The following is a 15,635-nucleotide window of genomic DNA, read 5'->3' as shown; positions in this document are numbered from 1 at the left end:
AGAGCTTCATAAAAAGTTGCATTTTTGACAGTGTAAAAATATATTTTATTAGAAAGCCATAAAAGCACCATTTTTATTTATTTTTTTATTTATTGTCTTTCTTTGAAAAGAGGCAAATTGTGGCACTAGTGATTTTCCACAGAAGTTAATAGAGGTCGGACCATTCACATGCGCACCCACCGACGTAACGTCCTCAAAAGTCATTTAATTGATTAATTACTGTCTTACAGAAACTGAATAGAGTTTAGAAGCTAATGGACAGAATTTATTCAACGATAAACTTATATCCTAAAATATAAATAAATAAATCCACTAAAGATGTAGGAACGCGTTACGGTCTTCGTTTTCTGCACGGACGTTGTTTACGGGAGCACACATCCTGACAGCTGATTTGAGAAGAGAAGACGTGTACTTTTCTAGAGATCCCCATTTCGAGTTGTCATTCGCATTTTTTGTTGTTTATAACATTACATTTTATTCGCGTTGTTTAGCGATATTTGTTTCCCCCGATGGCGACCGTGGAGGAGCTGAAGCTGCGGGTCAGAGAGCTGGAGAACGAGCTGATCAAGTGCAAGCAGAAGCAGTGTGCGATGGAAGATGCTCACAGTCAGGCGCTGAACAGACCCAAAATAGATAAAATGAGCGCCGAAGTTGTCGATTCCAACCCGTACAGGTAACTTTTTAGTTCATAGTTTTGGCTTTTGACAGATTTTGCGTGAGCTGCTGCCGGCGCTGAGGGGCGACGCCTCATGAGTCACCCCGTTTTAAAATCACAGACCACAAGCTAACCCCAGCTGTGTTTTTATTTCAGTCGTCTCATGGCTTTAAAGAGAATGGGCATCGTGGATGATTATGAGGTATGATGCTCCAAGGCTTTTGTTTACCTGTCACAGAAATTCCCATAACTCATAAAGAAGGACTCATATTGGTATAATAATATGCATAATTCAAATTTTCCACCCATTCATATTTACATATGAACTGCAGCAGGTCCACGTGGATTTATTGACCTCCAGTTGCTGCAATGCTGCTTTATATAATGAACAGATCAGCTTCATTCTAACTCCATGAAATATGAATTTCTTTTACATATGCAGGAATCTGTGCAATGTCAGTTCTTCTTCTCATGAGAGAATCTGTTAATATTAGTGTTTTTACAATATACAGATATGTGCTATTTTCCCCATCCAGAGAAATCTGAATTTTCACATATGGATTAATCAGTACAATATCAACAGTACTTGTGTATATTTGTTGTTATTTACATGTTAGAAACTGGAGGTTAAAAAAAAGAGGAAAAAAAGACAAAATTTAAAACCTAAATTGCCATAAAAATAAAAATGAGGAGCTTTAGTTTGCTCTGCGTGTTATTTCAGGCTACAGGTGCACAGTGAGTAAAAGTGGATTTTCCAAGCTCAATAAAAACCTCTGACTCCTGCAGCTTAGTCCAATCATTTGAGTGTTTGTGGTAAGGTCCCACATTAGCGGACACTAAGAACAACAAAACAGTAAGCGCCTTTATAAATGAATAAAACCCAGAGAAGGAGGGCAGCCCAACCTTAGGGCACAGCTCACACTGATGAGTATTATGATTATCACCAGTAGTAAATCTTAAAGCATGGATAAGGTTAAAGGATGGCTTTAGCATTGTGATAGACGTATAACGAGCTTCAAATTTGTTGACAGAAAATCCGGACGTTCACAGTAGCTGTAGTTGGTGTCGGGGGAGTTGGCAGTGTGACCGCTGAAATGCTCACTAGATGTGGCATTGGTAAGGTAATACAAACGTTTCCATTATCTTTCACATTTGCTTGGTTTCTGTCTTTGTCACGCTGTGTTTTCTTTACTTTCCTGTGTGTTTCTTACCTGTTGCCTTTCTTCATTTTGTCGCAGCTGCTCCTCTTTGACTACGATAAAGTGGAGCTGGCCAACATGAACCGGCTGTTCTTCCAGCCTCACCAGGCGGGTCTCAGTAAAGTGGAAGCAGCAGAACACACACTCAGGTACACTGATATCCACTTTTCCTTCAAAGCAATTCAGCTTCTTTTACTTAAGGGTGACTCATTTTTCCCAACAGAAACATCAATCCAGACGTGTCGTTTGAGACCCATAACTACAACATCACCACAATGGAAAACTTTACACATTTTATGGATCGCATCAGGTTGGCCTTCCTACGCTAAACTGTCTAGTTTTCCACCTCTGTCCTCTTGATTTGCACAAACCTTCACAAGAATATATTCTGTTTTCTCAGTCAAGGAGGGCTGGAAGAAGGGAAGCCAGTGGATTTGGTCCTGAGCTGTGTGGACAACTTTGAGGCCAGAATGGCCATCAATACAGTACGTTGATTACCATGGCTTAAAACAAAGCTGGGAGTGCGTGTTACTCTTAAAGACTGGACTCATTATGTTGTTTTTCAGGCCTGTAATGAACTAGGTCAGATCTGGATGGAGTCTGGAGTCAGTGAGAACGCTGTATCAGGTCACATCCAGCTCATCATTCCCGGAGAGACGGCTTGTTTCGCTGTATGTCCGCACACAAACAGCACCTTTTCTTGACTTTTAACATTCTACTTTAAGATGCTCAACTCGTAAATTTTCTTTAAAAAAATTGGAGTAGTTACATTTTAATACAGTATTACATCTTTTGTTAGTGTGCTCCTCCACTGGTGGTGGCGGCTAACATCGATGAGAAGACCCTAAAGCGGGAGGGCGTCTGTGCTGCCAGCTTACCCACAACAATGGGCGTGGTGGCAGGGCTCCTGGTGCAGAATGTCCTCAAGTAGGTTATCATTTATGGCCAGATTAAACTCTAAGGGTATGAAGTTTTTCACATTTTATTTAGATATGGTATAGGTGAAGTTAAACATTGTTGATGAAATGTTTTGTCTTCCAGATATCTGCTAAAGTTCGGTACTGTCAGTTATTATCTCGGCTACAACGCCATGCAGGACTTCTTCCCTTCCATGGCCATGAAAGCCAACCCTCAGTGTAACGACCGCTACTGCAGGAGACAACAGGAGGAGTACAAGGTGTGTGTGTGTGTGTTTTTTTACATATTAGGATGCAGAACCGAGTAAAAATCCTGTCCATCATTGCCATATATACTCTTATATGATGTTGGGAAAATCTGTGTGACCTTGTCTGTTCAGAAAAAAGAAGCAGAGCGGCCAAAGGTGGAAGTTGTGGAGGAAGAGGAGGAGGTCGTGCATGAAGACAATGAATGGGGTGAGCAAAAACAGCTAACGGTGTCCTATGTGTAACATAGTTTGTCTGGATTTCTCTTATGTGTACTAACACATGCAATTGTGCTGTGCAGGTATTGAACTGGTGTCAGAGGTGACTGATGCAGAGCTACAGGCTGCATCGGGTACAGTGCCGGATCTCCCAGAAGGCATCACCGTGGCTTATACCATTCCAGCTGAGGTTAGTATAAGTTTGAGACAACATACACAAGGTTTTAAATTCTACTAGTTATTATATATGTTTTCTGCTAAATGGAAAACTTCTAGTCTCCAGTTTTACTTTCATTTCAAACTGATAGTTAAGGTGCTGGTATTTTGTTTCAACTTTTTTTTTTTTTTTTTGTGAGTATTTCTATAAACCAAGACGCCTTTTGAACTAAATTCAGATGACATTGTGTTTTTTTTTGTCTGTGTTTGAAACAGGAACCGACAAGTGGAGACACAGTGGAGGAGACTGAACAGAGCCTAGAGGACTTAATGGCTCAAATGAGGAAGTTGTAGGCGACAATCTGCATTTCTGCTATTCAGATATAACATACCTTTTCTTGGCCAACACTTAATTTTGAAACATCCTCATAGAAACGCCAATTAATGAAGAATTACAGAATGACTAATTCTAACAGCTAAAGAAAGAGAATGCATGAAAAATGCTGCTAACGGCATGTAACTCACAAAAAATGCAAGAAGTCGAATGTGTAATTTGTTGACATACTGGGAACGCGTGTAGCACTTGGAATAGACTTGGAACAGTTTCTATTGAAATGTCATTAAACCTAGATAATTATCACAGTTAATGATTTAATTAATGTGTGTTTTCTAAGGTTTTGATTAGTGAACGAGTGTCCCAACTTTTCAATCATGTGCTCTGTCATTCACTCAGCTTTAAGAAACTATCTGCTGCAACATTACAGAACAATGTTTAAGTTGTCTCAATAAAGTATTTATTAGATGGCATACATCTTCTCGACGTGTTGGATATGATTCTTGTGACTGTGCTGTACAGCTTTTACAGAGTTTAATTACATGATTTAGATACATGGATATATGAAAACATTTAAAAGACATAAGTGTTTGGCACTGAGACTGCAAGTTTTGGTACATTGCATCCCTTTTGGCTTCATGTTCATTCTGTCAAACAGGAACTGGTTAATTTATTGTACCTAAACCTGGAAACTTTTTTTTTTTGGCAAGTCCCTTAAAATACCTGTAGTACATGAATAAATACATTTAGTTTTGTATAAACACAGCATAAAAACGGTACCGGAGATTTCGTGTCCTCAGATGTGCTCTTGGCTTGTTTTGGACTCTAACTTTGGCCTCTACATGTTCCCTTTTCAGAATACATACTTAATACTGTTAGGTAAACGTTGCATTTAACATAAATATAAAACAAAAAATTAACTTGACATTTTTTCATAAAAGACACATCTGATGTTAGAGACAACAGACAGCTCCTAAATCATTCTCATTCTGAATGTCCACAATGTAGATTTGAAAATCAAAGTGCTTGAGGTCTGATGGTCCTGCTAGTTATTGTCAGGAGGAAGAAGTTGAGAAACTCCTTTTGTACTGGATTTTTAGGTTCTTTCACTTGTAGCCATAAATGCTTATGTGGATTCTGAGTTCATTGTAATCCTTCCAAAAAAAAAATCTACTGTACGTTTCTTCAACTTCTGAAAAACTGAGGTCTTCTGGATGAGAGTTGTAACCTAAAGCCCATAATGTGCTCATTAATCATCATAGAGTATGACAATCCCTCAATGATGGAGTGATTTCATGCCAAAAGATATCTGTACTGAGTTGTGTAAACCTGAGATCCAAGCCCGTGAAAGGACTGATTCAACAGATGTTCAGAGTGTCATACAGACATGATTACATATTAATAAATACTTCTGGTAAATACACAGGTTTCACAGACTAATACGGTAGACTTCATTATTCTACTGGTAGGTACAGTATGTCCCTAAAGCCTCCATCCAGACGACGATCACAGTGTGACGACCAGGATGCTTCCCTTTTTGATGAAACCATGGGATTTTATATTTCTGCTGCTCTATATTTGTACTGTCAGCGGCTGAAGAGAGTCACCTCGGGGCATGTGGGAGTGGAGCAGGTCCCCTCAGACTGAACGTGTCTCCACTGGAGGAATGGCGAGACGGGGCGTTACCGCACACTAATGATGGCTCTGCCTCTTTAATCTCCATGGCACGCTTGTACAGCTCAGCCGCCTTCTCAAAGTCACCCTCTTCGTAGCTAGATTAGAAAAAGGAATTAAAACAGAAGAAGATAAAAGAATTACTGAGTGTAATAACATAACATGTGTCAAATGTTGCATGTAACCTCCACTACTGTACCTGAGCACAGCCAGGTTTTTTAGTGTCTCTCCGACTCGTGGATGTGAGCGCCCCAAACTGTCCTCGTACACTTTAAGTGCTCTCTCATAAAGGGGCAAGGCTTCACTGTGCTTTTTCTGCAAGAGACAAAGAAATACAGTTGCTCCGTATAGCTTAAAATACTTGCTGATAACAGCCATTAAATGTAATAATAAAAATAGAAATGAATACATGAAAACTTACAATAAAGGTGGCCAAATGTATCTATGTTTTCTCCTGTACTGTATATGGGAGCTGAGATACTAGTATTTTACTTGAGTATTTCTACTTTATGCTACTTTATACTTCTGGGTCAGTACATGCCTGGGGGACATTGTGTGATAGATAGATATACAGACAGACAGACAGACAGACAGACAGACAGATAGATACTTTACTTTAAAAACATAAGATCACAACATAAAATATGTTGGTGTAGAATACATAGGTAAAAAACAATGTTATATCAGTATTTAGATCAGTAGTATCAGTCAGGGAACTTTTATTGTATTTTTGAAATACTATTTTGAAAGTGTGGTACTGGTACTTCTACTTAAGAAGAGGGAACAGAAATATGCAAATGCTGAGTATGTAGCACAGACAAAACAAGCATGTTGATCAGTCTCACCAGCTGACAGTAGATCACTGCCAGGTTGACCAGTGCTGTGGCCACACTGGGATGTTTGGGTCCAAAACTTTTTTCCCTGATTTCCAAAGACAGCTCATAAAGTGGAACCGCCTTCTCCAGCTTCCCCTGTAAAACAAAAATGAGATTATCTGCCAAAACCAACACCAAATGAGTTGATTAATAAGTGTTGAAACATTTCAGTCTTAACAGGCACTTGTCTCACTCTGCGTTTATAGAGCATGGCCAGGTGTTTGAGTGTGTATGCCAGAGAGGGGTGGTCAGGGGACAAGGCTTTCTTGCGGATGTCTAGCGCCCTCTCATACATGTCCTCTGCTGTTTCGTACTCCCTCCTTTCAGTATGCAGCGCAGCAAGGTTGTTGAGGGACTGAGCACAGTCCGGGTGATCTGGACCGAGGACACGCTGGCGCATCTCCAGAGAGCGGGTCAAAAACACCTTGGCTGCACTGAAGAGGGCAAAGAGAAGAATTTTAGATTTGCAGGTGAAATTAACAGAGTGCAATGTAAGGAGGTTAGCGAATGTTTTTTGAGGTGCAGGTACAAAGTCCTCCGCTGTAATTCTACATTGAATATCTATAAGGGGAAGAGTGTTGCATGCCAGTTGTCATGTGCCTTACTCTAAGTTGTTTTGGAGGTAGTACAGGACACCCAGTTCATTGAGTGTCTTAGCACAGTCTGCAGAGTCTTTTCCCAGGGTCAGCTCCTCCAGCTGCAGAGCTCTGCGCCTCAGCAAAGTGAAGCCATACTGAAGGAAGAAAGCAGACAAAATGCATGTACAATATGACGGATGAGGTGAGCGTGACTAAGGGTGTGGGTATCTGAGAAATATGCTCACCATATGACCTTTCTGGCGAGCAGTCTTCTGACGGATCTTCACGGACCGCTTCCTGAGCTTCTCTGCTTGTTCATACCTGATAGTAAAAGTACCAGGTGTGAGCTAATAAATGTGTTTTTTTAATTGAATCCTGCATTGCCAGAGTGTCATTTAGTGTTAAGTTATTCTCTAACATCATCAACACAGGTGGGGTGCATCTTTATAAACATACTGCTTGGCTGAAACAAGTGCTAAACCACATTACATGAACAACAATTAGAAATAACATCATGCATGCCAACAACACCAGAGTCCCATTTACTTGTTTTGCTTCTGATAAAGCATAGCGAGTGACTCCAGTTCTCGTGCCACACTGGCATGCTCCGCGCCATACGCATTCTCGCTTATCTCGAGGGCTTGCTTGTACAGCTGCTCAGCATTGCCATATTTCTTCCACTGGACATAAACTCCAGCCAGCTGGTGCAGAGAACGAGCAACGCTGGGATGGTCCGGATCCAGGGCCGTCTCTCGGATCTCAAGAGATCTCTGCAAAGGCGCTACAGCCTAGACAAAGAGACAGAATCAGAAATGCACGTAACTGTCAATATGTGCACTTTCGTTTGTTTTTAAATTTTTTTGGGGAGTATCTTTGCATTTATTAGATAGTGACAGTGGAGAGAGACAGGGAAAGCAGTAAAAATCAAGCTGTCCAGGAATCAAACTGAGAAAGTTGCTATGTGATATGTGCCTCAACCAATACTATTATGTTTACTTCCTAAGCAAAAAATTATAATTTTTTTCTCCCTTTAGACTATGTAAGTGAATGAAAGCAACAGAATTAAATGCAATACAAGATAAAGCACAAAAATGACACAAAATGCTATCCACCCCATCCCAACTCCCATCCCAACCAGTCGAGGCAGATGGCCACTTTCCCTGAGTCTAGTTCTGTCAAAAGTTTTGAAAATGATCTTTGGTGTATAATAAACATTGATTAGGTTATTCAAAAGCTAGATGTTTTTCTGATATTATAACAAAGTACTCTACCTGACTAGGAAGGCCAAGGTCTTTGAGGAAACGCCCCAAAGTTTCATACAAATTTGCGAGCTTGGTCATGCTGTCTTCACTCTCACAGCTCTTCTCATAGCGTTTCAGAGAGTCAAAATACTCAGTGGCCATGGAGCTTTTGTCTTTCCCCACATACTGCCAATAGGCCAGCAACTCAGAGAAATGACCCCTGGAAAAACCAAACAACACACATCTTTAAGGCAATTCAGAAAAAATGCGGCATAGATTGCAATGCCACCTCCTGTGCGTGCATGTTGTCAGTTAATACAAACATCTACCTCTTGTAGAGGTTTTGGGAAACAAACAGGTTCAAGAGGCTGAGCTGTAGTTTAGCTCTGTCCTCCTGCTGCTGTAGCAACCAGGGAAGTTCATCTGCAACACGCCACGTCACTCGGTCCTGGCTGAGAACACACACAATGAAATGAGTTGTACTGATAGAAGAATGGGATTTCTGTAGAAAATGTCAAAGGAGATCATGACTACTCTGCAGCACCTGAGTTGTTGGTTGAAGTAATGGATTAGCTTCTCTCTGTAAGTAGCAGAGCTGCTTCCTCCATCCAAGAATTCCAGCCTAACAGCTTCCCAAGCCTGACAGACAGACAGACAGACAGGCAAAAATTACAAAACTGTCTAATGACGAATTTTGTGTTCTGAGTATCATAATTCTTTTGTGCATTATGTCTGTAATGACGTTTTACTCTATAATTTCACTGAACAAGAAGCCACATTACCTGCAGGTGTTGAAACCTGATGAGTCCACAGCGGAGGGTTACAATGCAGAGTCTGTTCAGGTGGTAGAGCAGAGAGGACAGAACAGGCAACTCTACCTCTGGGAAAAGATCTAGTACCTCTGATTCACTCACTCCATTATGGCTGGCACATACAAGGCACAGTATCTAAGGAGAGACAAAAAGCAAGTACATATTCATCTGCAACGTGTAGAAAATATTAACGAAAACAGAACGCTAGAGAACTTATATAAAGTGTCTGTGACATCAGATTAAACTACATATTTCTAACTTAACCAATAACAATGACGAAACTTCTGTGTTTGAGTTACCTCTCTCATAATGTGTCGTTCTCTGTCTGTGCTGAGAGAGTTCAGCGTCATCTTAAGGGCCAGGCGATATAATGACATGGTGTCCTGACAGTGAAGACATTGCTCCAGGCTCTTCTCCAGTGACCAACATGATCTACTGCTGGGAAGCAAAAATACACTCATTACTTCACCTTTTTTGCCCTTTAAAATGCTGTATCGACACAACCAGAGACATTTAATGAAGATGGGTCAATCATAGTTCAAAGAAAGCATGTCAAGCATTTTGAAATTTTAACCCTATAGGAGACAAGTAGTTAGAATTCACAGAAGCTACAGCTTCGAAGTATCTCTTCTACTTTAAAAGGACAATAATAACACCAGACAGGTCGACGAGGAGATTTAAAAAGGGTCCAGCAGGTGTGGCTACAGGCTTTTAGAAAATACTTTCTAGCTCTGCAATCTAATAACATATTAAAGGGGAAAACACCTGCCCCAAAATGTTGCTTTTTTCAGCTGAGTGCAATGGAAACAGATTTTTCTGTAATGTTTAATAAACTTGAAGAATTGTGAACCACAGTTGGCTAACCTGGTGATCATTCTTGCCAGCAGTGTGACATACAATGCATTGCAGGTCGATGCAGAGCGACAGTGCCTCTCCAGCTTCTTTTCCTGAAATAGAAATAGAAACTTTCAACTGTGATATTCCCACAAAAAAACACACATTCACTAATGATTATAAATTGTTATTATTATTTTTTAAAGGGGATTAATAGGGTGATAACTGACCTGATCTTTGGTAAGTTTGAGATCCACGCTCTGACACTCCGCATTAACAACACTCCTGACCTCTCTGGGACTAAGTGGGTCTAAGTGGAGTGTGGGCCACAACCTAAACAACCACAGTCACTGAATTATAAATGGCAATTCTGCAGGACTATCTTAAGGCATAAATACTGCTGCAAAGAAAGCAGATAGATAGCCATTTGAACCAGTACAACCTATAGTAACTTGCAAATTGACGAGGATATTTAGATTTCAACAGTGGGTTTCACCTCCAAGCTTGAGGGCACGTCTCTACATTGACAGACACAACCACTCTGACGTTGACAGGGAGAGGGTCGATCAGCCACTTCATGTGTCTTTCTGCTTGCTAAAATAAAAGGAGACAAAGTGGGAGGAATAAAGGAACAACAATACAGTAGAGAGAATTGTTCTACACATGACTGAGACAAAATATACAGAGTGTAATGTGGTTCAAAATAGCCCAGTAGAGGGGGGTACCTGTATTTGGTCAATGGAGTCTATGATGATAATGATGTTTCCTTGATGTCGTGCTGATAGTCTTTCAAGCCAGCGGGGAAACTCCTCCAAGATCTTACTAGGCTCCATGGACAAACCAGAAATGGACCAGAAGTGCTGCAGCAGCTATGTAATAGGAGACAGGAAACGTGTTCCAAGAGTTGTTCAGTTAGACAGAGAGCATCTCGATGGGGATTAAGTGTATGTAAGAGCCAATGAGAGAGTCCCCTTACTTTGACTGTGAGGCGTTTGATAATGAGAACTGGCTCTGAGCTTGTGGAAAGTGGGCGACCAACAAAATGATAAAGGAACAAGGTGTTGGGGGATTGTTTCTGCTGCAGCTCGATCCTAAAGAGAATTAAAGAGCAATTAGAAAAACAGACAAAACATACAAAATGTCGTAAATGTTGCATGAAGACACATTACACCGATAGCAAGAGCTGACACCACCGTTATAGTATGACTGACAGCACAAGATTGAAACAATTTTTCTTTAAGGATGCAACTTCGATATGATATGATTACTACTTTGTTTTTGTGCCCCTTTGCAATAGAACTAGTAAACTGAGAAAAGACAAAACAGGCCTAAAAGTAAATTAGGAAAACTACTCATCCAACATTCAAGAAAAGGTTTTAGATTACAATCGTCACCAGTGGCAGCTGGTTAATACAGGGCGAAGGGCTGCCGCCCCCCTACTGTTGTGATGGCTTAATGTATTGGTCATGCTGTCACTGGAGAAAAGACTGCGAGTAGAATACATGTAACTGGGTTTAACCTCAGACAAATCTGACATGAGAACACCCTAGATTATTATTTTTAAAGTCATTTTGGTCACACACACCAGTCAAAGCACACCACAGCCACCAGACAGCAGCTACCGCAGCCTGCTATATGGGGCGTTCAGGGAGCATCAGTAAATCGTCTATCGATAAAAAAAATGTTCAGCAAGTCATATGTTTTGCCTTTGACCAGGTGGGAGGTGCAACAAAATGAGAAAGTGGGTCGTACTGGTGCTACCGGTGAAAAAGTTAGTCTGGAGCCCTGAATAGTGTTTTTTTCATTATTTATGTTGTGTGTTTTGAGTTTGTACAGATCCTGTAAATACTGATGAAAGCTTGATGAATGGTTTTGAAATTTAGTTCTGGTACATCTTGACAATGTTAAATTATATTATGATTAGAATATCCTCCAAAGGTAGACAATTTGCATTCCTGTAAATAGTTGTGCCTGATGTTGCTCATATTGTAATTTCTGATTTTAAATAAAAGGTCATTTGTAGACTGCGCCCCCACGCCAAAAATTATCACCAGCCGCCACTGATCGTCACCCAATAGTGTCTTTGTGAGGATTTCATCAGTGATGGGATGTACTGCACTGGAATGAAGACATTAGTTCTTACCATTTGGACAGCAAGAGAGACTTCCCTGAGCCTGGACCACCAGATACCAGCAGAGGCGGTGTGGGAGGAGGAGCAGCTATCATATCATTCAAACGATCTATATACTGAAAAGGACAGATACAACAGTCAGTGGAATCAATGACCAAAAAAATTGGATTTTAAGAGCTGAATGGACAAATTATAGATGAAAAGATCTGCCCTACCTTTTGGAAGCCTAACTGTGAGGTGGTGCTACTACAAGCCTGCTGATAAGACTCAATCTGTTCCTGCTCATCATGCAGGTCCCACAGCACGTCTCCTGAGTCCTCCTCGTGCCCCTCCTCTATCCCAGAGTCCTTAGAGTCAACATCTGCTCCTTCAAGACCCAACAGCTCCTAAATGTAGAAATCAATGTTAAAAAAAAAAAACTTTGACACTTCCTGTCAAAAATTATGAGTTTATGAAAAGACTGATATTGCAAAGGGACCTGTTTGATGACTTTCTCTAGTTGAGCATATATCAGGTTGGCCCCCTCCTCTGTAGAGCCACTATGATCCACCACCTATGTAATGTTCAAAACACATCAGTACATGCTGAGTTGGGCATCAGGAATGTATAGAAAGCCAAATTTAAAGGCAACAAGCACACATGTTTTGCTAAACATGCATTGTGTGAGTCTGCATGTATATATTCTGATATATTGATTAATTTAGCGCACTTTTACAGCATTTTGAAAAGATAAGCTATTGTGTTAACTCTAAGCGTTTATCTAACCTCTGATCATTTGTAAAATATCTCCCCTGTATCCTGTTTAGTTTAACAGTTTACAGACCTTGATTTTAGCAGCCTTGTCTGCAGCATTGACCCGTTCCAGCAGTTGCCTGATGGGTCCAGTCAAATTGTGACCTTCTTCAGTTCTCAGGTAGAGCACTAGTGGATGGCCATCTGGATTCTTCACAAAAGCCTCCTCGCAGTCCTCCACCACAGAGCTGCACAAATGCATTGAGCATGAATATCAGAGCGAAAAAATCTATTTCTAAATAGAAAATAGCTTTAATGTATAATCTTTACTTCAACTGTACCTTGTGACTGTGGATTTGAGAAGAAGTACACACACAGAACTCCTTTCAATCTCCTGCTTGCGCTCCACAGTGTATGAAGCAGCGTTCTCCTCTGGGAAGCAGACATTCAGGTAGAAATGGCCAAGACCCTCACACATTCGCCGTAACACAGAGGAGTGTTTCTGTGATTAAAATATTAAACATAGTTTTTGGGATTAAAGGTAGTTCTCAACAAAAGTGTCATTTAAAACCAGATCAGCTCACATTGGTTTTCTCAGAGTCTGACTTAACCAAACGTCTTCCCTTTCCCTCTAAAGGTAAACTGAAGATAAACTGAGTTTGACTATACGAGACTAAGTCCTTCCCCAGTTTTACTTTTATGTGAAGAAAACTGCCTCATAAATGTGGAAAGCATAATAGCAGTGCCATAATACCCCACGAAAACCAAATATTTATTCACTTATAGTGCCCATCTAACCAACCTTAATAAAGATATCCAGTTCAGCTTTGGTCTCTGGGGTAAAGATCAGGTAGCAGCGCACTGTGTTACTCCATAAGGCTTGGGGCACATGAGGTGAGACCTGAAGAAGACTGGCCACTGCAGCATCCCAGTCATCTGACAAAGATACACACACACATTATCAACACATTATTGCTTCAAAGAAAAACCCACCCTCAAACACAAAGACACACAAAACAAAGAGCTATAATAAATAGGTAATGTAGAGCTCAATTCATATGAAAGCCTTTTTTTCAGTGTTACTGGAGCCACTGTAGCTGTGGGGCAAACATATGACATGGATACTTCTGCCCTGACTACAACAAAACACACTGTGATTCATCCCTTCTTTCATCCCACTCTCCCTGTCAAAGATAACTTACCTCTGCTCACGTTTGCAAAGGGTCCCTCCACATCTATTAAACTGTGTGCAAATTCTGGTCCTCTGAAGGTCTGTTGCAACTGCATCATGCTGCCCATAGAGGGCTCACTTCCCAGCACTCCACCAGTCCAGTACTCACACTGGGTCCCTGCAGCTAAACACACAGTTGATAAATTGATGCAGTGGTTTTCCTACATATAAGGCATGCTAACAGAAAATAAATACGTATGTGTGTCTGCTAAACAGATTGATGGATGAATAAAATAAAGTAAAGGACCAAACATTGTGTTCTTCTGGGTCTCACCAGTGACAGTGGTTTGATTGTCATCTGAATCAGAGTCATTTGGATCATAGACTTGGATGCCCTGAGCCTGCAGCTGTTGCAGTTTGGCCTCTAAGTCCCTTTTAGCCCGCAACAAGTCCTGTATCTCCTTTTCTTTTGTCTCCCGGAAAATCTGAGGATCATTTGGTCGGTAGGTTAACAGTGTAATTATGAGTGTGGATCAGAATGCTATGCAGTAGCATACGTGGTGCGGTTTACCTTAAACTGTCGTTTTACTTTGTCCCTGTCATGTTCAAAGGTGGCAGCCCTCTCCATAGCTTGGTACTTTGCCTCAAGAGCACTTTCTTTTTCTCTGAGGATCTTCTGGTAGGTTTTCTGCAAAGCCTGTTGTCATATTGAGAATTATAAAGAATATTAAAAGAAATAAAAGAACATCCAATCAGCAGTAGTAACCAATATGCTTGTCCTAGGATGAGCCAGGAGTCTGTACATCTCGTTCATTTATTATTTACCTGTAGCTCAGCCCTCAACCTCTTGTTCTCCTCATCCAGCTTGGCCTCCTTCTTCTGCATAGATGAGATCTCGTTATTCTTGCTGACCCGGAAGATTTCATACTCTTTACGGAGTCTTTCATACTCTGCAGCATACTCCAGATCCACTGATCCTGTGGATTTGAAACTGGCCCCGATCACCCGTGGTCCTCGGCGGAAGGAACTGCGCAGGAGTCGGGCTTTGGGCTTCACCTCGACCGGTATCTCACAGGCTTCCCCACCTTCACCCCCATACCCATCCTCAATCACCTCCCCGGGGCTGACCAAAGAGGATGCGGTGCCCATGGTGGCAACCCAAGCTGGAAAAGTCCTCAGCCTTTTCTGAAGCCCATAGCCGCTCCTGTGCGAGAACAAACGGGACAGGGGTGCACAGTGTGAAATATGGGAAAGTTTTTATCCACCTAGACGACGGAAAACAACTGTTACAGGCATTTCTTAGCCTTTGTTTGGTTTCTCAAAGTAGCTAGTTAGAGCCACAATGCTAACTCCCCTTCCACTTAAGCAACAGCTGACATGACCATAACTATTACACTGACAACTCTAGCAACAAAAAAGTGACTGAATGCTAACTAGCTTAAAGTGTTCCTATCTGAGAACTAACGACAAATGCAGTTGTACTCCGTTAGCTTTGTTAACGCAACGTTTCGTAGGTGTTAAACCCGTTATTCGTGACATTTGCTGGTTTAAAGACAACAAACATGGCGCAGTAACTTCTGTACATATTTTAGCGTTGATAGAATACTGACTAAAACCCCAAGTCTTGGTGAAAATGTACGAAGGTTGGCTAAACAAACAGACGTACACTCACGGTCCGCTCCCCTCACAGCTTCTTCCTGGCTGCCTTGGTAACAACAAGTTGAAAATACGGGTGCCCACACAAGTCAAAATAAGCGAAGGTCACTATTTCTTGAAAATATGTATTAACATTTTTTTGTTTTTTGAATTCTTTAATGGAGTTAGGACATTTATAGCTGTTAGAGTGGGTATATAAGCTATTG

The 15,635-nt window shown here is 41.1% G+C and overlaps 2 protein-coding genes across 4 annotated transcripts; one reads left to right on the top strand and one right to left on the bottom strand.

Annotated features, from left to right (window-relative positions):
* The first annotated feature begins 378 nt into the window (after positions 1–378).
* On the top strand, positions 379–4,198 carry uba5 (ubiquitin-like modifier activating enzyme 5). Its single transcript, XM_008280818.1, has 12 exons — positions 379–673; positions 812–857; positions 1,687–1,776; positions 1,894–2,003; positions 2,078–2,164; positions 2,255–2,339; positions 2,421–2,525; positions 2,654–2,781; positions 2,896–3,031; positions 3,152–3,227; positions 3,319–3,425; positions 3,668–4,198. Exons 1-12 carry the CDS (start codon positions 510–512, stop codon positions 3,743–3,745), a joined length of 1,212 nt encoding a protein of 403 aa, XP_008279040.1. The 5' UTR covers positions 379–509; the 3' UTR covers positions 3,746–4,198.
* nphp3 (nephronophthisis 3) lies at positions 4,163–15,482 on the bottom strand. Of its 3 annotated transcripts, none has more exons than XM_008280819.1 (28): positions 15,440–15,482; positions 14,599–14,977; positions 14,345–14,470; positions 14,108–14,258; positions 13,805–13,957; positions 13,405–13,538; positions 12,944–13,104; positions 12,694–12,850; positions 12,349–12,423; positions 12,086–12,256; positions 11,883–11,986; positions 10,716–10,830; positions 10,465–10,608; positions 10,236–10,333; positions 9,970–10,072; positions 9,770–9,852; positions 9,205–9,343; positions 8,876–9,040; positions 8,638–8,732; positions 8,423–8,545; positions 8,124–8,313; positions 7,399–7,640; positions 7,098–7,173; positions 6,880–7,007; positions 6,468–6,708; positions 6,245–6,370; positions 5,599–5,714; positions 4,163–5,497 (listed from the first exon to the last, which is right to left on the bottom strand). In XM_008280819.1, the coding sequence occupies exons 2-28, from the start codon at positions 14,920–14,922 to the stop codon at positions 5,329–5,331; spliced, it is 3,909 nt and encodes a 1,302-aa protein (XP_008279041.1). In that variant the 5' UTR covers positions 14,923–14,977; positions 15,440–15,482; the 3' UTR covers positions 4,163–5,328. The 3 variants fall into 3 exon arrangements, with proteins under 3 accessions (XP_008279041.1, XP_008279043.1, XP_008279042.1); XM_008280821.1 differs by having other exon boundaries at positions 9,205–9,340; XM_008280820.1 differs by having other exon boundaries at positions 15,446–15,474.
* Positions 15,483–15,635: the final 153 nt, after the last annotated feature.

Source organism: Stegastes partitus, unplaced genomic scaffold (genome assembly GCF_000690725.1).
Source record: "Stegastes partitus isolate 25-593 unplaced genomic scaffold, Stegastes_partitus-1.0.2 Scaffold210, whole genome shotgun sequence".
NCBI lineage: Eukaryota > Metazoa > Chordata > Actinopteri > Pomacentridae > Stegastes > Stegastes partitus.
The sequence above is the reverse complement of the archived record's forward strand: the minus strand, read 5'-3'. Positions and strand labels throughout refer to the sequence as shown.

What these genes read in the sequence shown, in the direction of transcription:
- uba5 (XM_008280818.1), top strand. Translation starts at nt 510, where the DNA reads ATGGCGACCGTGGAGGAGCTGAAGCTGCGGGTCAGAGAGCTGGAGAAC. An exon ending in CTAGATGTGGCATTGGTAAG is followed by an intron (nt 1,777 to 1,893) that starts GTAATACAAACG and finishes ATTTTGTCGCAG; the next exon opens with CTGCTCCTCTTTGACTACGA. An exon ending in GACAACAGGAGGAGTACAAG is followed by an intron (nt 3,032 to 3,151) that starts GTGTGTGTGTGT and finishes TTGTCTGTTCAG; the next exon opens with AAAAAAGAAGCAGAGCGGCC.
- nphp3 (XM_008280819.1), bottom strand. Translation starts at nt 14,922, where the DNA reads ATGGGCACCGCATCCTCTTTGGTCAGCCCCGGGGAGGTGATTGAGGAT. An exon ending in CTCAAATCCACAGTCACAAG is followed by an intron (nt 12,851 to 12,943) that starts GTACAGTTGAAG and finishes GCATTTGTGCAG; the next exon opens with CTCTGTGGTGGAGGACTGCG. An exon ending in CTGGCAAGAATGATCACCAG is followed by an intron (nt 9,344 to 9,769) that starts GTTAGCCAACTG and finishes TTTGCTTCCCAG; the next exon opens with CAGTAGATCATGTTGGTCAC.